The 23,482-nt window shown below is 44.6% G+C and overlaps 1 protein-coding gene across 1 annotated transcript in view; it reads left to right on the top strand.

Annotated features, from left to right (window-relative positions):
• The first annotated feature begins 513 nt into the window (after window positions 1-513).
• The window catches only part of CABLES1 (Cdk5 and Abl enzyme substrate 1), a 70,067-nt gene continuing 47,098 nt past the window's right edge, over window positions 514-23,482 (top strand). The window contains exons 1-2 of the mRNA XM_039730079.1: window positions 514-579; window positions 789-1,684. Coding sequence (XP_039586013.1) covers window positions 514-579; window positions 789-1,684 — 962 coding nt within the window. The remainder of the gene's footprint in view (window positions 580-788; window positions 1,685-23,482) is intronic.

Here is a 23,482-nt window from a genome sequence, read left to right as displayed (position 1 = left end):
GCAGTGTCCCTTACAAAAAAAGTAGCACACCCCAGAGACTTGGTGCCTAAATTTGGGGGTTGTTGTACTCAGTAGAGGTCAAAGGTTCAGAAGTAAATCCAAGTCACAGAGCACAATTCTAAGATCTTTGAATGATCAAAATATCACTTTTGAGAGGAGCACATACCTGGGTCCACAGCGTCCTCTAACAATGGGATCAGCTTCTCCTTTTTGATCAATTTTTTTTAAATCATCAAATTAGCAAGGTTTTGATAAAATTGTAGGAGACATCACAATATTTTATGACAGTTTGGGATGGTTTGTGAGTCATCCACCAGCTATAACTGGAATGCAATACAAGCCATTGTAATGCTTTATGAAGAAAGCGCATGTTGCTATCTTGCGACAACCATATGTTCCTCTGTTTGTATATATCTATTATCCAACCCTTACATAAGCCGTTGATGAAATTATCATCACAGGACAAGCACGCTTGTAGCACGGTTGAGTTGATCACAATAAAGTAACGAAGGAATGAAGGAGCTCCATGCTGAGGTGGACCGGCCGCCCGCCTTCGCAAGCCACAGCTGCAGACCTGCAGTCAGCTGCTCAACAGCCCTCACTTTGGGGATGACATGAAGACAGACATTTGGGGCTTGGGCCATATGCCCTTTTGGGAAAGAGCAAAGTAAATGTGCTTTCTCTGGTGCGGGGAGAGGGAAGGGTTGGGGACGGAGTTGAAGAAAAGGCTGGGGAGGAGGTTGCTTCAGTGTTTCAGGGAACCCGTGAGATGTTACTTGCACACATAGAGGCACTCGCACGCCTCAGACTGCAGCAGGGACCGGGACAGCGCAGGTTTGCCGCATCGCAGGAGGCACCGTCGGCATTCAGGTGCATCCCCGGGGGCCGCTCCCCGTCCCCGACTGTCCTCCGTGCCCATCGGGCACTGCCAGCGCCTGCTCCGGGCGCCAGCCCCCACCCGGGAAAACCAGCGGGCAGCGCCAGGGCCGCTTGGCACGGCACGGCTGCATCCCGGTGCCGCTCCCAGCGCTGCTCCCGGTGCCGCAGACGGGCCGAGCCCAGCCGCAGCCCCGGGTCCGGAGCGGTCTGTGCCGGGCTCCGAGGGCCATGTGCCGAGTACTACGGGCACAGACTCCACCTTCCCCGGCTCCCGCCCGCCCCCACGCATCCAGGAAGGGAAAAAGAGGAGGAGGAGGAGGAGGAGGGAAGGGGGTGAAAGGGAAGAAAAAAATAAAGAGGTTGAAAGGAGGGAGCTCGCCGAGACCCACCCTTCTCCCTCCTCCTCCTCCGGGCTGCTGGCCGGGCTTTTGTTTTCCTCCAGCGCCCCGTTTCCCACACGTGATTGCCGTGTTATTGCACAGGGCGCTCGGCGGCGCGGCTGCTGCACCTATAAATACGGAGCGGGCGGGCGGCGGGGCCCCGGGGCAGCGCGGCGCGGCCGGGCGGAGCCCCCGGAGGAGGAGGAAGACGAGGAGGAGGAGGAGGACGCCTTCACCGCGGTGCAGGTGCCGCCCGCCGTCTTCCTGGGCGCCGCGGCGGCGGGCAGCCGCGGCCGCCTCAACTCCTTCACGGCGGGGGTGCTGCCGGCGCCCTTCGGCCGCACCAGCCCCCAGGGCAGCATCGGCGGCAGCGGAGAGCTGGGGCAGCCCGGCCCCGCCGCCGCCTTCGAGCTGCAGCGGTCCCGGTAAGCAGCGCCGCGGGATGAGGGATGCTCGGCATGCGGGGATAGGGGATGCGCAGGATGGCGATGGGCTCGGTTCGGGCGGGCACGGCCGCCGGGCGGCCGGGGGAAGCCGTGGGGAGAGGGAGGCCCGATAGCCGCGGGGCGGGAGCCTCCCTCCGCGGGGCCGGCTCCGCTGCCGTCCGGCCGGGCAGCAGCGGCAGCTGCGGGGATGTGCGAGCGTGCAGGGACAGGTCCGCGGAGGTGCCCGAGCCTCCCGGGCCACAGCAGCCCGTCGGTCGGTCTGTCCCGCCCGGCGCGAGTGGCTGAAAGTTTCGGTGCCGCTCAGCAGCCGTGCCCGCAGCAGCCCAGCCCAGCTGCGCAGCGGCTGTCACCGTCACCCCGCGCTCCCGGCCCGTGGGGGATTCAGCCCGTGCTGCCGGTCCTATAGGACAGCAGGCTGGGAAGCGGCTCTGAGTCAAGTGAGCTGTAGCCAGGTCTGGTGGCCCGCAAGGGGGAAGGAAATCTTTGCATCGAAATCCACGGATTAGGGTGCGAGCGCATGGTTTATGCCGCGTCTCGCTAGCACCCTAAATAAGCTCTTTATCTCCAAGCACTTTGTTCCTCTGGGCCGTTTCTTGCCACTGGGTACTCTTTTGCCTTTTAATTCCCGAAGGAACAACCTCACCTGCTTCAGCTCTCAAGCTGAGACGTCTGGCTAAGAAGGTGCAATCATGTAAAAATGTGTGAATGCCTGTGGATACAAAATCACCTTCCTTTACTTCCTCAGCAACATACTCAGATATCAAAGACGGAGGGGGGGAAGAAGCTGGAGGAAATGACTGTGCTCCCCAAGCCCACATCGGCAGCCACTCCCACATTCCCCATTTGCCACACTCCCTCCTTGTTTCTCCCTTGGACAAATAGGTAGACTTTGAGTCACATGTTATTGCAAGGGTTTATAAGGGTAATTGAGCATAGATCGCTGCAGAAAAGTCCCTTTCAAAACCAACCAGCTTGGAGAAATTGGAAGTATTCCAGGGGAAAGTTATCTTAGCTGCATGCCCCACTCTTGGTTGGTTTTTTTTCCTCCCCCTTCCATCTGGGTCGTTCTGGTGGCTTTTTTGAGCCCCTTTTCAGGTGCTGTGCTAGAGGGAGCCGCACCTTACCAAGCAGAATGCCTACTGGTGAGTTACCACCCTTCTGCTCCCAGTCATGTGTCTCTCAAAACATTTTCTGCAGTGACAACCCTCTAATTGCTCTGTGGATCAGCTGCACAGCTGTGTCACACACACACTCACACTCATGCATTTCATTCTGTGGTGTGATTCTGCCCACAGCCTTGTGGGGGAGAAGTGACCCACAGACCATGATTTGGGAATTGCTTTTCTACTCTTGAACTTAGCATTCAGGAGATTGGGTTCTTCTTGACCTTCTACTTAGTGAGTTTATTGTTGTTGCACGATTCCAGTATTACTGTTCTTGATTCCCAGGGATCATCCTTGGTTTTTGTTTCTTGCATGCTTTATCCTGTGCTTGGTTCTGGGAAAGATACTTAGATCTCACTGATATCAGTCTACTTAGCCCTTCCTCTTCCAGTCATTTTTTCCCTTTGCTCCTTTTTCCCACTTTCTGAAAGCTTCCTTCCACAAACTATTGTTTTTTTTGTTTTTTTTTTTAATTGCTTGAGAACAGAGTGGAGTTTAAGAGGGAAAGGTAATTACTGTTCTTGTTTACAACCTAGAAATCCAGAGTCTGGCAAGTTCAGCTGTGCTGCTAGCATGCAAACAAACTGAATGGATAACTCAAGTCCATGGCAAGAGAAGTCACCTAAGGAAACCTTTCCAGGATGCTCTTCTAGTCCTGTAGCAGCTGTCATTTGTGCTGTATATTTGCTTGTGATGCAGGCTGCAAGGAAAATTCTGGTTTTCTCATGCTGTTTGTTTTCTTGAGAGCTAGATTCGGTTGTGGTGGAGACTTTGCATTACTCCACTGACAAGTATGAGTCTTTCCATTGTAGCACTTGCTAAAGGCTGACCCTGGTGTTGGGAGAGCTCTGGGTAATGTTCCCCACCTTTGCTGGCTGTCGTGGTGCTGCTCATGTGCAGTCCAGGGCAGACTTTGCCTTCAATAGATCTGTTTCTGTTCTGGAAAAAGTATATATTTTTAAACATCAGGAACGGGCAGCTGTAGACCACAGAGCTTGCACAGAATGTTAGTGGCTCATCTTCTTAATGAAAAGGTGTGGTAGGAGCTCTGGCTGCTGGGTTCACCCATGGCTGCACTGAAGTTAAATCACAGGCATGCACCGGGCTGGCACAAGCCCAAGAACAGAAGGTTTGAGCAGCCCTTCTGCTGCTCTCTTAATGGACAGGAAGGAGCCAAATCCCCAGCACACAGCCAGCCCTTCCCAGGGTGACAGGGTGAAAGTCACAGCACCTGCCTAGGGACAGGCATTAGCTCATCTGAAGGATGATGCAGAGAGGAAAATCACATTTTTTTGGTAATTCACGTGTGCACTGGCTGCCTTTCCTCCCACACTTCTGCTCTCCTTGCAGTGAGTGAGCTTGAAATTGAGTTTGAGGAGTTATTTGACAGACTAGTTCTGTGTGCTGAGAAATGTAAGTTATAATATGAAACCTTTTTCTGTTACAGTATCAGGCAAGACAGGTTGCTGTATGTTGTTATTTTTATTTGGTTTTCAGAAACCATTGTGAACATATAATCAGAGTTCCCTGGCTTTTTTGTTTGTGTTAGCAGTTTGTATAATTGCACACTAGTTTATATTTAACAAGGTTATCATTAATGTGGTTTGGGTTTGTGCTCTATGTGTATTCACAAGAAACAAACGATACAAAAAAGGAACATGGGGCTTCTAGCTGCTTGGAGGCTAGTATGTAATTATATATGTAAATGGCAAAAAATAGGCTTGTTCAGAAGTTGGCTGGTTGGTGCTAAAGGCTCCTGTCTTCCTGCAGGAGTTTGTTTCAATTTGTAGTGAATACGTGGACAAGGACATGAGTTTATTAGAAACTAGAGCCAGGGTTTCTTTCTTGTGAAATTATAATTCATTTTAATAGAATAATCTGAAATTAGTGAGGAGTTCTGTGAAACCAGGTTTCAGCAACACTAGTTTAAAATAATTGCACGTCGTGTGGATTAGGTGATGGTCCCTATTTTTGTGTATGCCTAGAATTCTTGTTGCCATAGTTTTCTTTGGGAAAAGTATTGCTGTTTCCATATGTGATGTTTCCTTTTCCAGTGGGTCAGGTGGTTAGAAACAAGCACATGCTCTTTTTTTGTGTTGTTTGATTTTGGATTTTTTTTCTGTTTTGCAAAGGAAGCAAATTGGTGATTTGATTTAGAGTTCAAACGTTGCTTACAGTTGCATTTGTCTGTGTCACCACGTCAGGTTTGAAGGCAGATGGGCAGGAGAACTCCTTCTGAGAGGAGCAGGTGCTGGGGAGCAAGGAGAGAGTATCTGCTGAGTAATCACTGAGGAGAGGTCCACTCAGAAGGACACTGAGGTTATCATGGTCCAGATAGATTTTTCTTCAGAATTTACTGACCTACAATATATCTCATTTCCTGATTAATTCTAAAGTTAATTTACAGTTAGTAAAGCTTGTGAAAATTCAATTTATTTCTACCTATTAGAAAGGACAGAGATGCATTTGGCCTCGTTATTTATCTTCTGGAGCGATGCAATGAATGCTGGAATGGTTGACTTGCTTGACTTTTTTAGGGTTTGCGAAGTTCACTGGGTTGTTAGTGCTGGAGGAAGCCTCCGGGATGCTGAATCCTGCCATTAAGTATTTGTGATGAAGGGTTGAGAGGTCACAATCCAGTTCCCCATGGCCTTGGGCAGGCAGGCAGTGCAGTTTCAGCCCACAGCAGAAGATGCCTCCAAACTGAACACTCAAGAGACAAAAACAGAGTCTCTCAGAAATAAGTGTCTTGCAGGCAGAGTCCTGAAAGGGAAGCAGAACAAAGAGCTGGGGGCACCCTCCACCCCATGGGGTCATCCCAGCATCAGGAGGTGGCTTGTGAGCTGCTGGAAACATATCAGCCCTTTAGTGTGTGATGGACACTGCTATTCACTGAACCTAAAGCCCTTTGGGCAGCCTGAATTTCAGAATGATGCGTACAAGCATAGCATGAAAACAGTGATTTAATGGTCTGAGAAGTCAGTGGGAGGTGCACATGCTAAACAAAGTCTTTTCTTAGGTGTGTGACCTTGTATACCACTGATAGCTGCTGGCTCTGAAGAAGGGGATGCTTGCTGACCTCAGCTTCAGGAGGCTAAATTCCTGTGCCTCCCTGAAGGGGGAATGTTCAACAGCAGGGCTTAGACTCAGGTAATAGGGGCTGTTTCTGTAGTAGCACACAGTGTACAAGCTCCATGAGTCCTGTAAGGAGCACATCCTTCCCCCAACCATGCTGAGAGGCTGGTCCTCACGCTCACCATGAGCTGTGCAGGGACACTCACTGGTGCTGCTGGGCTCTCTGGCTGGGCACATGCTGGGCTTGGCCAGCCCCACGTCACACAGACCAGCTTTCACCACCACAGGTCTCTGCCAGCCATTTCCCTTGCTCAGGGCACAGATGTTTGTGCCTCCCTCCGTTACTTCCTTTGAAAGTGGTGGAAATGGGGTCAGCTTCCAGGTGTTAGTCGAAGCTGACCAGTGGTTGAGACATCGTTGGAGTAGGATGACACACACATGGATGGACACCATAGGTGCAGCACCCTTGTTCCCTTAGTACACAAGCTTTTGAAAACAAATCCCACAGGAATTTTCTCTGGCATATTTTAGGTTCCTATTATACTATTTAGTGAGCATCTCTGTCAGATAAAAAAGGTTATTATTCATCAGACAAGGAGCAAACCCCTTTGCTGTCAGTTCTGAAGAGTAGAACAGGGGGACAGAACATGGTATTCATCGGTACTGGGGAATTAATTAGAGAGCTTCACAGAGGGACAGATGCTGAGAGGCAGCTGTGTCTGCCAGAGCCTCAGGACTCTGCAGGTTTCGGAGTGAGGCAGCCTTGGAGCTGGACAGGTGAGAGGGATATGCCTGGGTGGGTGCACATTAACCCCTGTGAGGAGACCTGAGCTGGTAACACATGGAAAGTCCTGTTTGCCCTCACTGGCTGCCAATTCAAAGCTTTCTAGGTCCAGGCCTGCCATGGGAGGTGCTGTGGTTGTACCACACAGGTGCTTGGCTGGTGTGCAGTGACCCCTCATTAGCTGTCAGGAGAGCAGAAGGAGCAAATTTCAGGAGGTTTGCTTATGTGATGGGTGCATTTCCACTACTTGATCATTCTTTTCACCCTTTTCTTTACCAGCAAAGCTCCTGTGCAGGCAGCCAAACTGGATCTTTTCCTTAGAAGCCTGCTACACAGCTTTCGTCTGCACCATAGTAGTGTTGAAAGCACCTTGAAATGGTGAAGATTGGTAGCAGCTGTGTGAGTCACTAGCCCTCCAGACCATGACAAAAACACAGTTCCATGGTAGATAAATAGGATAATGACAGATCATAGTTTGATGATAGCTTTTGAATATGAAGTGTGCTTTAGTCTGCAATTATTATGACTTTGAGAATTCTTCTGGCAGAAGATACCACTTAGCTTGGAACAGTTCAAAACACCTAAAAGACAAATATGAGATTGCCAAATGTGCTCTCTGGAAAGAAAAAAAAAACAACCCAGTCCTGTAGTAATTCTGTGATTTCCTTGTTTCCAAAAAGTAGATGTCAGGTGGGCTGTCTGGAGACTCAGTAGTGCAGCGAGTATGATGGAAGGTAAAAATGAGAAGAACCAAATCTTGATTTCTTTATTTTTTTCTAATTTTTTACCCTCTGATTTCAGCTGTACTACTCTTGTAGTGTAAGTTCTCTGCTACACAAATGAAAAAGGCTACTCTTTATAATTTAACCTAAAAATGCAGAAGTTTGGTTTATATGTTGGGACTTTGATACACTGAAACTTCTGTAGGCACCAGCTTGTCCCTTGCGAAGCATGGGAAAACAGATTCTATTTGCAAATGGAACAAGCTGGTGTCTACAGAAATCTATATGCAAATATCCACAGAATTCACCCCTGAACATTTGCCAGTACCTCTGAGGGTGTGCTCAGCCTTTATGACAAGCTCTTTTCTGGACCTAGAATTGCTGTGCATGGCTGTGGGGCTGCCACCAGACTTAGCAACGCAGCAGGTGCAGCAAGGCACAGAGCTAGCTCTTTTCACAACCCAACTGAAAAATCCCTTGCCAGTTTGCTGTGAGAAGTATTCTTTCTAGAAAATGGAAATGACATAATTTGGCATATGGAGCGTATCTGCTTGCTGGCCTGTCGTTTGCAAATAACATGCCAAGAAATTTAAGGAATGGTATTTGTTTTCATAGGAAGGGCTTTCCGAAGTTTTGGGGGTTTTGTGGGGTTTTCTTTTGTGTTTTTTTTTTTCTTCTTTTTTTGGTGTGTTTTTTGTTTGTTTTGTTTTTTGGGGGTTTTTTTGTTTGTTTGTTTGTTTTGTTGCAAGGATAGGATAGCGAGCCTGGTAAAGCATTTCACAGAAGAAAATTTAACGGTAGTTGGCGAAAACGTGATGTGCCAGTGGGAGGCTTCTGGGATTCTTGGGGCTTGCTTTTCAGTGTGCAATATGCAGATTTAGGGGGATACATATTTAAGGAGCTGTGAGGTTCCCTTACAAGGGCTACTGTGTTATGTTCATAGCAACTGCTTTCCTGTCAATGCTAAGTGTATTTTCTGTTCTCATGATGTATTTCAAAGCCAGCACTGCTTTTAAAAGCAGTGTTTCAGGGTGTTTGCCTAAGGAAGGTTTTCTGTTGTGGAAAACTGGGAAGTGAATGAGAAGTGAAGCAAAGGCTATCTTCTTTTCTAGAAGAAGTATTTTAAAAAGTTAAAATAACCTTTCACCTTATCTATGAATATAAAGCACAATTGCATGTTCTTAGCAAACAGTGGTGTTTTCCCCTGTGTTGTTATAGATGAGGCTAGCAATTTTGTGAAATTGAGGTTTGGGGAAAGATTCACTCACCACAACTGAAATATATTTTCCACTCATTGTCTCAGATGACAGAGGAAAGTATGTCCTCTGTGACAAGAGATCCTGAAAAGCCTGGGCTGTATGTTTACTTTTATATAAAACTGCTCAGTTAAATCAAGCACCAGTGTATGATATTTTGCTAGCAAGTAAATCTCTGCAATATCAGGGATTTGACTCTATAGTATTGGTGGGATTAAAAAATGGAAAGCTAGAGAAGTTTATCATAATTTTTCAGTCAACAATGGATTGCATTTTGGTTCTCCTAGAGATAATCATATTACCAAGGTAAATATGATTAAGTTTTCAAATCTACATGCTGTCAAGGCAAATCAGACATAGGAACATCAGTTTATAGGTAAAGGCATTCAAAAGAAGCATAAATTTTCCTGCAAAGAAAAAAAATGCCCTTATTGTGTAACAGAAAAATCTGTAAGGACATTATGATGACTTCTTTCTGCACCATGTAGCTGGAACTGAGCTGTATGAAACAAACAGGGATGAAGCTCTTGAGATTGCTTTTCCCTTTCCCTGGGTTTTGGGTAGGATGCTGGGCACCAAGAATTCATCAGTGCCTCTGGGTTAGCAGCCTGCTTGCACTGAGCTGTTTTTTCTGCCATCCATGTGCTGTCTGCTGTATGTGGCTTCAGCCATGACTGTGCAGGTCATACCTGCAGATTTTTTTGTCTACGCAAGGGAGAGAGAAGTGATACTGGGATGTGGTGGTGCTGCCTCAGTAGGTACCAACCACAGGCACTTTTGCTGTCCTTGTTGCTTTTGTCTTCTGTAGCGTGGGAAGGCTGGTGATAGGTTTCTCTCTATCTTGTCTCTTCTGTGGGGCATCATTTCCTTTCCCATTCCAAGATGAAGAGAGAGCCACTGCAGGTGGCTTACAGGGTTAGTAACTCCTGGTGAGGGAATTGAATGGACAAAGGTGGAAGGCTCTAGCATTTCTATCATCATTACTTCTGGTAGATCGGCCATGGGTGGAAGTGCAGGGAGATGTCCCAGCCCTCCAACAAGGTTGGATGACACAGAGGTTCATATACCAGAAAGGGGAGAGGAGAAGGCAAGAGACCCCGAGCTGAGCTCCCTCTCCCTTTTTGACAGGAGGTGTACATGCTGGCAGAGTGGCATGGATTTAGTTTCATCGTGATTGAAGGGTCAGATATTATCACCATTGCTTTTTACAGAGATAACTCACAGCACTGGAGCAGTCTGTTGCCCACTGCAGCTGCTAGCAGAGAAGTGGATCCTACCCCCAGCTTAGTGGTGTGCCCTTAGAAGGGTGCAAGCAGCACAGCTTTGCCAGCCTGCTTCAGAAGGAGGGCTGCTGAATTTGAATTTCCTGGGTGCATGGTGCTGGAGGAGGGGAGAGCAGAGCCCCACTGCCCCAAGGAGATGGGATGCCTTTGGCAGTCAGGGAGGACCACTGTGGCAGCTGGAGAGTTGTCTGGTTTCATGCAGTACCCCCAGCATGTATAGGGATGCAGAAAGGGGGAGCCAGGAGGTGAATGTCGCATAAGGCCCTTTGCCTTCAGGCCTGCTGGGATCACGTACATACATTTGCATGTGCACAAGTGCAGCTCATACCTACAGTTCATAAAGCTCTCATTGCTCCCTGTTCACAAGGACATGTTCTAGGGACCTGCACTACCTACCCCACTGTACCCAGCCTGTGGTGAAGGGTGGAGCATAAAGCAGAAGCTAGATGTCAGCTGTGGTCTGAAAGGTGTCTTGAAAATATCTTTCTGGGGTTTTAACTCAGCAACTTTTTTCCTTGTGGTTTTGTCAAACTTTTATTTTCCTGTTGCTTCTGCACCTCTGTTAGTACCTACAGATCCAACATAAAAGGAGATTAATTTCCTCCTTTTCCAGTCAAGGCTGCCGTCAGCTACACCCAGGCAAATGCTGGGTGACAGAAGTATTGCCCATGTGTCCATGGGGTGTGGTGGATGGGCACAACAGGGAGTGAAGTCCTCATTAGGTGACAGCTACTTGAAAATGAACAGACCCATCTTGATACCTGGGACGTGGGCCCAGCTGAGGAGGTTTGGTAGTTACAAGCACGCTCCAGAGTTCCCTGAATTTAGTTAAGTGAATGATAAAAAACATGGAGGTGTTTTTTTGGATAATAGGAAGAGAGGCAAAACAGCTTTCAGGTGCTACAGTGCAAAGTGCAGTTTAATTGCTTAGGTAGGTGTGTCATGCAGGTGCTGCATCAGGTTATGTAAAAAGGTGTGGAAAACTCTCCATCTGCTATTAATAGACTTGGAAGTGTGGCCTTGAAAGCACAAAGGGTTGTGTTTGTGTTTTGAAGAATGGAGTTCACATAACCCTCTGTCTTCAGCATTGTGGAACCTCCTTAATTTTATAAGGCAAATTTTCTAAAGCAGAAGTGGGTTTAATTTTTAATTGATGGTGTTCACTGCTTTGTGGAATCCCATCTTTTAGCATAAACTAATCCAGAAGAAGTGGCAGCTTAGAGGTGGTTGCTTAAAAAGGGAGAATTATTTACAGCAGAACACAAAGTGCCACTGTCAAGTACCTCCATTGTGACCTTTGAGATTTATTTGGAAAATCCGTATTTTTCCATGTGCACGACTTGCCTCAAGATAAAATATTTTCTATTTTAGAAGGCACTCCAGGTACTGCGGAACTCGAGAGCAGCCTCGCAAGCAGCGAGTGACTGCACACATTTGTTTTAAGGAACAGACTTCATTGTCCCAGGCTTTTTGCTTCTGTTTGTTTTAAAGAGATTATTAGAAATACTAGTTTCTTGTTTGTTCATTAGTTTCATTATTGATGTAAAGCTATTCAAGTCAAAGATAGTGCTAGGGTGCAACAGGGAGCAACTTTGAGCAGATGCATTTGAAAATAAAAACCGCAAATTGTATTAATTTGCCAGCACCCTTGAACAGGCACTTTCAAGGCAGTATTTTCTGTTGCTGCCCTCACGCTCTGTGGGAAGGTTGAATAGATGATGGGAATGGAAATGTGTATTTTCTCGCAGTGTGTTTGTGAGCTCGCAGGCTTCCTTCTCCTGGAAGATGTAGCATTGCCGCAGGAGCGAGGATGTTTTTTCCCAGTGCAGTACTGGTGCTGTGCTCAGTGCTGTACAAAATGCCACTACTCCTCCATATTCCTTAGGAGCTAAGCCCCAAGCCCAAGACCTGTTTAGTGCAATAGGGCACTGCAGAAAGGTGTGGGTTGTAACTGGAATTCACTCCCTTGAGGAGGATGGGCTGAGAGCAAAGAGGCTGGCGTGAAAAAGCGCTTGTAAGCCACTGCCTGTTTGCAAATATCAAGGCATCTGAAAACGACCAACCTCTGAATTAATTGCAGGGTTGCTCAGGTACAAATGAGAACAGGATTAGACCTGTCTTTTCTATTTTAAGTGCAGAGGTAGTATTTCCAACCCTTCCAGCAATTGCATATCTTGAATATCTTACTGGGTAAATGAATGTGATAGCAACAGTCAAGGGTGGCACGGTCTTTTGTGCAGCTGGCACTTACCTTGCAGTTGTTGCAGTTCTTTGTTTTGTATGATTCCCCAGGAATATTTCAACATGGTCTTTCCTGGTTTTTTGTTTGTTTGTAAGGGGTTTTTTTTGTGTCATTTTTATATGTTAGATGAAACTGTCTTTTGAGAGGCTCTTGACCCTCACATCCACTTTCCAAGATGAGGGATTATGGTAGTGAACATTTGATTCACATCCCTGGTGACATGGGGAGGGATCTGTTTTCTTTTTACTGGTCAGTTGTGGGCTCTCTAGATTTTAATTTTGTAATGTGGTAGATTCTGAAAACAATGGATATTACATTTTTTTATTAAGTTGTTCACATTAACAGACATTTCCTGTCTGTTTAGTGGAAAAGGTGAAACAGGAAAACCAAAATTTCAAAACTGCCATCACATGTTGATGGCAGTTTGTGAGCTTGATCAGTGTAGTGGTCTGATGTCATACCCACCATGGTTTTACCCTTGTCCAGGGCTTTTTTTAGATGTGAACATGCAGTGACTGAGGAAGTAGTGGTTTCTGTTTGTGTGGTCTGGCAAGGGGGGCTAATTTTTTTAATCAAAAGAAAATAAACAGCCCCACTTTCATACAAAGTATTGCTGATTTCACTTTCAGTGCAAGCAATAAGACAAAATTTTACCTGTGACTTCTATGTAAGTAGCTACCAAATGAGCCTTCATGTTGTATCCCTCCAGAGATTTGCCGGGGGAACCACACCAAGGCACAGAGGGGGAGGGTTGTGGTTTTCTCTTGTTGCTGTTGTCTGCAGCTTCTCACCCTTGTGAGAAGCACCTTTGTGTTTCTTCCTTATTCCAACCAGATGCAAGTGGGGTTTGGCAAGCACATCTCTGCATTTATCTGTTCTGACCCATCCAAGCACAAAGCCATTGCACCCTTTCCTCCATGCCAGACAAGCTCATTATTGTTCAGGTCTGAGGAGGCAAAGGGTGACAGAAGCAAAACAGTGCAAGTTTTGCATAATCTGTTTTTTTTCCTGCGGCTGTTGGGGCCATGGCCCTTGTATAGTGGCACTTTGTTCAACCTTCTTCCTTTGCAGAGACTACTGGGAAGGACAGAAAATGCTGCGGGTTCTCGGGCAGTTGAAGAGACAGCAACAAGTGTGGTTTTGGTTCCGTATCTGGACATATTATTAAGGTCCTGCTGCTTCAAAATGAAAAATAAAGGCGTATGAATCTCCTGTTATCCAAATAGCAGTTAGCAGATTCTGCCAGGAAAGGAAATCTTCACAGTTCTCATTGCTGCTCTGCCACAGGTGGCTGAATGCTGCTCTGTTAGCACTCACATCCCTCATTTTACTTGTTGAATTTGTGGAGATGGTTTCCTTCTGTCAGGATGGAGTATCCCAACTACCACTGCTGCTAGTGCTACTCACTGCCCCACAACAACGCCTGTGGGGGACCCTCAGCTCTGGCTGCACACCCCATGTCTGCTCCCCTCCCCGCTGCTGCAGCCTCCTGACACCTCCTTGCTCTGTAAAGCTGCACCACAGGCACATGGTGGTGACCACCAGACAACCTGACCATCCCTTTCCTTGCTGACATTGTCCTGACAGTCTGCAAGGCTGCACAGCGCCTGACGGAGCGTGGCGGGGGGCTGGAGTTGTCACTGTGGAGCTTTTGGATGCGTTTTTCTTCAAACAATAGCTGTGTGTCTACATTATATTTGATCTTATTAGTACAATCAAGGATGTTTATTCTGTATTCATAGCTGTATTTATTCTCTGTGAGGTGCACAAATAAGTTTTTCCAGTTGCTAAAACACAGGTCGGTCTAGAACTGCAGCAGTTCTACTCCCAAATTTGTTCTCAGGTTTTTTGGGTTTTTTTCTTTTTTTTTCTTAAAAACCTTCAAAGCATGTATGCTTGCTGTGGTTAGGTGAAAAATTAGTTCATATATTAAAAAGAAGTAAAGAAATACTCGCTCCTAGGGCCTCTTTCTCTATACTCCTTTTCTCTTATATGAATAAGGAAATGATTTTGCATGCAGGCAAGTTCAAAAGGATGCTGAACAGTTTGTATTCATGTGTTGTTACATTGTCATCAGCATACTATTTTCTGTGTATTACTTACCCAGGTATTGCATTACATATAATTTGAAAGCTTTAAGTTACCAAAAATACTCTACAAAAGTTTCATGGGCTCCTGCTTAAAGCAAAGAGAGAGAGATTTGTGGATGTACATTTACAGATGATAAAACGTAATGTTTAGGGGAGGATTACTGTTACTTTAATTGCCTGTCTGATATCCTCCTTGGAAGATTAAGTATTTTTGGTAGCAGCTTTGTGGTCTGTACCCTGTTGGCTTAATATCTGTCAGAAAATGATGTAACTGTTACTGGCACAGGTAAAATTGAGCTTGTGTTCAGCTCCCCGGGAGAGTGTTGTGAATGGGACACTGTTGTATATACATAATCCCATTAGTCAATATTGTTGTTCAAAATCCTTTTTTTCCCCCCTTTCTCCTCTCACAACAAAGCTCCTAGGTCTGTGGTGAAAGTGTTTTGTGACACATTTTTGAATGGGCCTTTTGCCCTGCATTCAGTTCTTTAATGCAAGAAGCTTTACCAGGAAACAAGAATCTCTTTCTTCTCTGTCTGTGTTTTTGCAGCTTGGGGCTGTGATGTTGAATATGCAGACAGACACATAAGTCAGATGATCTAAGATGTGTGATATTATGAGGTTATCCATTTCACATGATTAGTATCTGTACTGGAGTTGTTCAGTCTGCATTTCATGTCTGTGCCATCTAAATATGTCTTAATCCTTTTTAAAAGATAGATTTTTTTGTGTGTTTTAACACACCCTCAAGGCTGTTATAAAGTAAATCTTCCTTGTATTATATTTAGTGCCATCTCTTGAATGAGGCAATTTTCTAAATTAGCTTTTGTCATTGATAAAAGGCTGTATAAAAACAGAGCCTGATCCTGCAAACACTTGCAGATATGTTCAGTCTTACTTCTCCAGGTAACTTGTTGCCTTTGACTCATAAAAACATTGCTTAAAATAGTCAAATTTGAGTAGTTTTGTAGTTTTGATTTGAGCATGAGCTCCATCAGCTGAGGTTTCTGCAGAAATGCATCATTAGTCATGCAGTTAGCACCTTCGTTAAGGATACTGAAGTGTGTTGAGTTTTTACAGGATTGGAACAATTTATGGGTATAAGTGATTTCTTTGCACTACTAGGCTGGTGTATTTTAAAATCTTAGAGGGAAAGTTTTGAGATGTTCTTGTAAATGAATGTGTGCAATTAGTTCTTGTAATACTGAAAGCTGAATGTAGCCTGTGAGAATACTGGACACTAAATCTGAAGTGTGTGACAAAAAATCATTTTTATCCAAAGTTGGGTCAAAATGAGATTTTCTTTCAAGGCACTTCATGCTTTAGGTTCTTTTTAATATACTTAATCTAAGAAGACATGATGAGCTGCTGTCAAACTTTCCCCAGCTGGTTTTACCTTTAAGGGTTTTGTTGTCTGTGTAATGCTGCTTATGGAACAATGATTTTTCTGCCTGGAGGTGCCTCTAGGTGATTTGGGGCAATTAAAGGGATTAGTGGCCCCAAAGTGGAGGCTCACTGAAGCAAATATGTTCAAAATTCCAAGATTTTATTTCACAATCCAAAGTATCACCCTAAACTCAAATAGCTGCTGGGTTAAGCCAGTACAGAGGTCTGCTTCTGCTCTCATATTACCCCATGTTTAATTTTTTCAGCTTTCAGAAATACACAGCTTAATTGATTGAAAGGAGTAGGAGAGCCAGATCAATATCATGCATTTTCAGGGACTCAAATTTTATTTCTTGTCTTTCTGCATAAGATTTTAATATGTTTTTAATGATGGTTGGAGGCATTAGCAACATTTCTGAGTCACATGACCTGATAAAGGGTCCCTTGTCTCCTCTCCATCTTTGTGGCAGAGGAAGTTATTCCAGTATTTCCAGCTCCAAAGTCTTCCAATCTATAGTAGAGGCTTTTCAAAGTTAATGGATTGTTGAGAAGAGGTGGAGATGCTCAGTCTAATCCCCTTGCATTCTGCCATTTTGACAAAATTTCTAGCTTTCAAGGTAAAAAAAAAAATGTACCCCTAAAGAGCCACATAACAGAAGGCAGAAAATAAGATTCATTGAGGATTCACGGGAATTCATGAATGTTTAATATGTTTTAGCTTTGTTTTTGTTGTTTAAACAGAGTCACAGGTCTCTCATGCCTTCCACTTCCAGAGAATCAGCAATGAATACTGAGTGCAGCATAAGCACATGCAGAGTCTTTTTGTATACATTTTCATGGAGATGAGGCTCTCTGGAAAATGCTGGATATCACCATGGAAGTGGTAACAACTGTGCCCACTGCAGTGGTGCTTTTAGGGTCTGCCTTGGTCCTGCTGTCAGGGGAAAACACAGCTGCTGGGGCAGCTCGGGTGCCAAAGGCTGCCCCAGGAGCAGGGAGGGCTGTCGGGGGAGTTGCCTCTGCAGTGGCATCTTCCCCAGCAGGAGCCAGGGTCAGGTGGATGTGAAACTGGAAAACAAACCACCACACCCTAATGATCTGCAGTGTGCTTCCTGAATTTATAGGAGGAGGTGTAGAGAAATGCAAGGGGAACAGTGCATCTTCTGGCTGCTTGACTCTGTTCTTGCATCCACCTACCCAGTGGTATTTGAGGTTACGGCCTGGGTGTGTGGACAGCTTTTGTTCTCTTCCCCCAGAAACTTGTGATACTGAAATCCATCAGGAGGGACTTCTGATTTTATTTAATTTTTAATTATTTTATTTTCCAGCAAGGCAATTGCCTCCTGTTTTGAAAACACCTTCTTCTGGATGTGACCCAGGGCCACCATTGCCTGTCACAACAAAACCAGCCAGCTGCTCTGGGGCATGCCAAATCCCCTACAGGTTGTTAACCTGTAGTGAGGTGGGGTGTCGTCTCCTGCTGGGTGGAGATGTTCAGATCCAGCTTGGAGCTTTTTCAGAATTACCAGTTTTGTGGTCATACCGACAGCAGTGCCTGGGAGTAGCTCACTGCCTGCTCTTGCTGAAACTTGTCCCAACAGCAGCTGCTCCCTTTGTGGTGGCTGTGGGGCTGACAGCTGCCCACAGTCCTGGCTTTGGGGTATGAATCCAGCTGCGTGGTGTCTGATTAAAATGCTTGGGTGTGGTAGAACAGTCTTTGACAATAATACATTCACTGACAATAGTGAATGTACATTGAAAACTGAGCAGTGGCACTGCAGGATTGTCCCAACATGCAATATTGGGCTGGGACAAACTGGGCTGCCCCTTGAACTTGTGAGCCTTATTTGCAAGAATTTGTCTCCAGCTGTTGCTGTAATCTGTGAATCGAAATAAGTCGTATCTCCTCCCAAATATTCATGAAATTAGGCAATTCCATGGCCAGCTTCCCAGTCCATAGCTTGAAAGGTTGGTGTTACTGAATTTCCTTTCAGTTTCTGATTTTTATCTGTATATGGTCTGTCAAATCATTTGTCCATGGAGTCAGAAGTTAGAGTGAGCATCTTTGAGATCAAGATAAATATTTTTGAAATTTAAGACTTGGTTCTGTGGAAAGTTTAATGGACTTTTTGTTATGCTCTGGAGTAGTTCACTGGGCTTCAAATGGGAATTAAAACTAAATGCTGGGAGTGACAGTTGTCTTTGCACAGGATTCTGCAGCCCAGCAAAAGTTGCTGCTTCAGCTCCCCAGCAAAACTGGCAGGGACAGGGTAGATGATTCACAAGAGTAAAGGAGGATAAGGCTTTTCTGTCCATCATTTTTCAGGACAGAGGAAAAGAAAGTATCTCCTGTTACACTCTGTGTATAAAGTGGAGATCAAAGCTTTCAGAAGAAATAACCAGGTTGGGAAGGGGAAACAGCTGTTTCCTTCTTCCTCCCACTTTCCTCTTCACTTCCCTGTCCTCCCCCATAGCTGGGAGGATCTCAAAAAGCTGCAGAGATTTGCACTTAAGACTTTTGTAGTGAAATGTGGATTGTGAGAGTGGTTGGGGGATATGGCTTCATGTGATTTTTCCTACATTTACATTGAGTGCAGAGCTGGGGGCAGCATTCCTGAAGCCTGCCCTAGAGAGGCAGGATGTTATGGCGTCATCCTTGTGTTCCCCTGGGAAACTGAAATTTCATTGACATAGAAAAGTGTTTCTTGACTGTTCCTGTTTAAGAGTAAGATAGATAATTTGGTGTTCCCTGGTGAAACCTTGCCACCTCCAAGTGTTTGATTACCTTGCTAAATACTTTGAAACTTTTTTTTTTCCTTTTCTGTCCTCCACTGGCTTGTCTGACAGTAGTGGCAGAATACCTCCTACTCCTCCTCTAGTTACAGCCTGGAACTAACGGCTGAAATAATTTCTAGAGAATAAAATTGAGGGGTAATAGAGGATAGAGAACAGCATGGCCACGCTTCATATGTTATCTGTGATGCCTAACAGAGCTTCTTTAATAGAAGACAATTCTTCTCTGCTGTCCTTGTGTTAGCAGGACACAATCCTACAAGAAAAAAACTGGATAAGTGAATATTAATGAAATCTGTCATTAATTATCACCAAAGCAGACTGAGGAGAATTGGGTTGCATTTTCAGTGGATTTAAACATAACTTTGCTTATGCAATCCTGTTAAACATTGTTGAAGTGTGTCACTGAGAAAGCTCATTATATTTGCTATATAAAGATTACGACTTTTGGGGGAGATTAAAGTTTTAGCAGCAGCCGCCGTCTTTCTTGTGGTCACAACAGCGACCTGTTAAATGTGGAGAGGGGGGAGGAAGCTGTGGGTGAGCCAGATTTTCTGTCTGTCTGGAAGCACAGCATTTAAAGCTGTTAAGCCAAACCAGAGGAAACGCTGTGAACTTTTTTCAGGAAGCAAAATTCTTCAGAAAGGGGGCATGTTCAAACAGTGGGAAACATTCTTTTGTTTTCCTGGGTATGTATCTTTTGTATCATATGTATCATAGATGAATATGTATGCCTGTGCGTATATATAAAAAGAAAATAAAATCTAAGTGAAACTTTGGCTTCGGGCAAATCAAAATGCTCTGTTCCCCATGAAATAGGAGATTTTTTGATTTTGCTGTGAATAGTGTCAAAAATAAAAGCAGAAAGTCGGAGCTGGGTGCACGAGGAGGCAGGGCTGCCTTGGCTCACAGCTTTGGTGTGCTGGGGTGTGTCTCAGGGGGCTGCTGTGCAGACACTGCCCTGCAGGGTATTTTATTCACCCCAGGCAGCGCTTGCTTCAACAAGTCATCTGCCAGTCTGAGTTAGAGCAATGTCTGCAGATTGATAGCTCTAATTAGACACAAGGCACCTGGTGTAACAGTGATTAAAAATAAGAAACATTATGACTAGTTATTGTACAACTTGCTAGAAACCACTGTATAATGATGGTACATTTGCCATCAGATTAGGTCATGAAGCAGCTTTACTGCAGCTTGAAAATTAGGATCAAAAATAGTGCTCTGATTAAAACTTGAGCTTTTGAAAGCTCTTCAGAGAAGAAAGATATGCAAATGCAGATGTATGGGAGAAATTAAGCAATCTGGATATGCATGATTCTTGAATTTAAAGAGAGTAATTGATGTAACCACTGTGCTACTTATTTCTTACAGTCACTCTTAATACAATTAAATGAAACATCAGAATTATTTGGAAATAAGTTGCCTAAAATACAATCCATAATGGCTCAGTGTATTAACTTAGGAGTTTCTGTGGTCATGCAGCTATTCTACATGTACCAATGTCAGCCTGCAATAGTAGTTTTCTTAAGCTAGATTTATTAATTTCTCCCATATTTAAAAAAACCCCATAACTTTATCACATATTTATCAGCAGTCAAATAATTTCTAAATAATTTCTCTTTGAAACAACATTTGCTTTCTGTTATCATCAGGAGTTGGTCTCCTCCTCCTTTGCCCTTTGCTGCAGCAGTATGATTCCATCAACCTCAGGGCATCCGCAGGTCCCTTACGTCCTGTCAGGCAATTTTTAAACACTGGGGAAAAAAAAAAAAAAAAGATTGTTTCAACCAATAGAATAAAAATGTTAAGTTCCAAAGACTGGATGTGACCAATATTAGCCACAGGGCTGTTTGGCATCTCTGTCTGTTGAGCTTGAAGCAGTCCAGCCTATTCCCTGTGCCTGTTTCAGGTGCTGCTCAGTGCCTGGGTTGAAGGAGGTACCCATAGCTGCAGTGAGGAAGGTGTGAGGACAGCCAGCATTTACTGGCCCAGCCTCCTGGGATGCAGGAGCTTTGAGGACTGTTTTGTGCTGATCCCATTGAGGACAGCAGATCTTTTCCTCCCTCACAAAACCCACGAGAAGCTGATTACTAATCATTTGTGTGTTTCCCTTACCTGGCTGGCTGCAGGGGACGTTCTGCTGGTGTGATGTAGGGGGTGGTAGATGGCTGAAGCAGCATGCTGCCTTTTGGTCACAGCATCAGCTTATTAGTATAAATGAAGCTGTTTTAAACCAATTTGAAGCTATAGTTTGCAGGAGGTCTTTGCAGGGGCTGACCTTTACTTTGCTTTATATTACTTTGATGTCAGGATGTTCTGCAGGTCTCCAGGTTTAAGTTGTGCAGTTTCTCTGCACATCAAGCCTGCAGCTGTGGGCTGTTCTGCACGTAAGGTATCAGAGTTTGATAAGTCTTGATGGTGTTCACTCCTTAAGACCTCATACCCATTTTAGCCAAAATTCAGCACTGTTTGTTGACACCTGTTTACCTGATGTTTATTTACACCTGGCCCCAGCCCAGTTTTGTGCATTAAAAGCGATGCTCTGTTGAAGCAGGTGTTGCCTGTTGTCTGTGACATGGACTTGATTTATGCTACTGATGAAGGGCCATGATCGTGGTGGATCCAGTTGCTGCCTGCTGCCTGTGCAGCAGCTGCAGAAGCCTGAACCACCTACGAGTGTGGTCTTGGAGAGGAGCAAGGAATTAGAGGAGAGCGTAAAATCAACTAATGACACAAGCAAGCAGTGTCCAGTAGGATGCACCCCAAGTTCAAACATGGTGTGCCCCAAAGTCAGAGGTCAGCACAAGTCTCCTGCTTATTCAGAAAATTCCCCAGGCTTGACTGGAAAGGGCAGTGGTCCTGGCAGTGAGCACACTCCCTCATAGCTGGGGCAGTCGAATTCCCTTGCCTGTTCATCAGTGTTCCCAGTCTGAAGGGCTGATAGAAAGTGCTTCCTGATCAGCATGATAAATGGAATTTAGCATGATAATTATGTTTACAGCAGGACAGATGTACTAATGACACGTTCCCTAAAGACTTCAAATGAGCTATAAAAGAATCAAATCTCTGCTGAAAATGCTGGCAGCAGTGTTATTGATTGTGTAAGTTACAGCTGATAATTGTCTTGTTTCATTTGAATGAGACAGTCAGCTATTAATGGCTTGTGCTCTGTAATGCCAAAACAGCAGACTGAGCAAAATTTGTCAGTCTGGATAATATAGTTGTATATTAGCAATGTGCCCTAATGGACATACTCTGGTGGCTAGGGAGGGGAAGAAGTGTTACAGTTAATTTCTAATGCTGTTTCATCTTTTCTATCAAAATACTTGTGTATGTGCCTTCAGGAAGAGAACTGGTTTTTCTAATCTACAAATTGTTTGATGTAAGACAATGCCTGCAGTAAAAAAACAAGCTCTCTTTGTGGTTATCGAGGATTGAAATGGAGAATGACTAATTAGCTGTCTTGTTCCACTTACCTCTTCCACAGTGGTGAAATGAATGAAAGTCTTACCCTTTTTTTTTTAATGTGTGAGAGATCCCACAGATCTGCTGTGCATATCTGTTACAGAGCATCCGTAAGTGTGCAGTGGCATAGAGATGTACATACATATAATAGAGACATGACCTGAAAATCTGTCAGTAGTTACCAGGCCTGATTTTTAAAATAACAGTAAAATGAATTTCAAATTGGAAATCATACTAAGTATTGTACCAGGTTTACAGTTAAATAAAGGTCTTGTATGTAACTAATGGAATTCAAAACCCCACTGCTGCAAATTGAATTACTTTTTGTGACATTCTAATTCATTTACATTCCCAAAGCACGTTTCATTTCATCTCGGGTAAGTTGAGCTGCAGATAATATCCCAGAGGAGCACAGTTCTCATAGTCCTAACCTACATCCATGCTCTGGCTGATTAATCTGTAAATCCTTCAAAATTTCTCTCCCCTGTTATTACATCAAAGCATGCCTGAGTAAAAAACATGTGAGCAGAATCCTGAAATGTGTTCCCATAGCATGAGAAGGACTCTTCGTGTGTTTCATTAGGCAATACTTTGGGATTTTTTTATGGGGAAACAGGCGGTTGGCTTTCTAAAGAGTGTGAGATGTGTTCTTGGGTTAGCGAAAGAGAGCTGATGGTCTGGAAAAACTGCCTGGAGATGCTTTGTAAAAATTGTCCTTGGTTCCTGGTGACCTTTCATCAACTTAATTCATTGCTAATGAGCTGCAAATTCATTGCAATTCATTGCAGAGCTTTAAAATTGCCACTGAGTCAGATGACAAAGTGCCTTGTTTTATGTTATCAAGAAAAGTCCTCTGACTGAGGGAGGACTAGGCCATAATGCAACTCTGAAAACAAGTTACAGACCCTTTGTCTCTAAAGGCTGCTGGCGGAAATGCAGAGATTTTGAGAAGAGAAAAGGAAGGGGAGACCAGAAAGACTGAAAATCTTACATCCGCAAGGGTTCTATCCATATGCCTATTCACCCCAGGGAAATGCTAATGTGATTGATTTGTTCCACTTAGATAGACAGAGCCTTTAAAATCAAATATATCCATTTCTGCATTGGCTTAGTGGCTTTTCTTCTTAAAGCCATTTAAAAAGTGCATGTGTATAAAGAAATTAAACACCAACAAGAAAAAATACACACAAAAAAGAATCTCCACTAAAGAAGAATTAAATATGTTTTTGCATCTACAGTCATGGCATTTGCCATCCAAAGGTCTGCCTAAGGTTGTACTTAGCATGGCTACAGCTACAGCACTACTCTTCCAGACCCTGGAAATCCCTCAAACCAGGTCATTTCAGACTAAGTCAGTGGACCACACCTCATCTTTGGAAGAACCAACCACTGCATCAGCTCAGGGCCCCGTGGCAGGTGTTTTTCAGGTCTGGTGTTGTGATTTGCTCCTGTGCTTCCCAGATACTTGGAGGCAGAGACCTCAGGCAGTTGGATTTGACTGCTGAGAGGATTTAATAA

Source organism: Passer montanus, unplaced genomic scaffold, assembly GCF_014805655.1.
Source record: "Passer montanus isolate IOZ18808 unplaced genomic scaffold, ASM1480565v1 scaffold70, whole genome shotgun sequence".
Taxonomy (NCBI): Eukaryota; Metazoa; Chordata; class Aves; order Passeriformes; family Passeridae; genus Passer; species Passer montanus.
The sequence above is the reverse complement of the archived record's forward strand: the minus strand, read 5'-3'. Positions and strand labels throughout refer to the sequence as shown.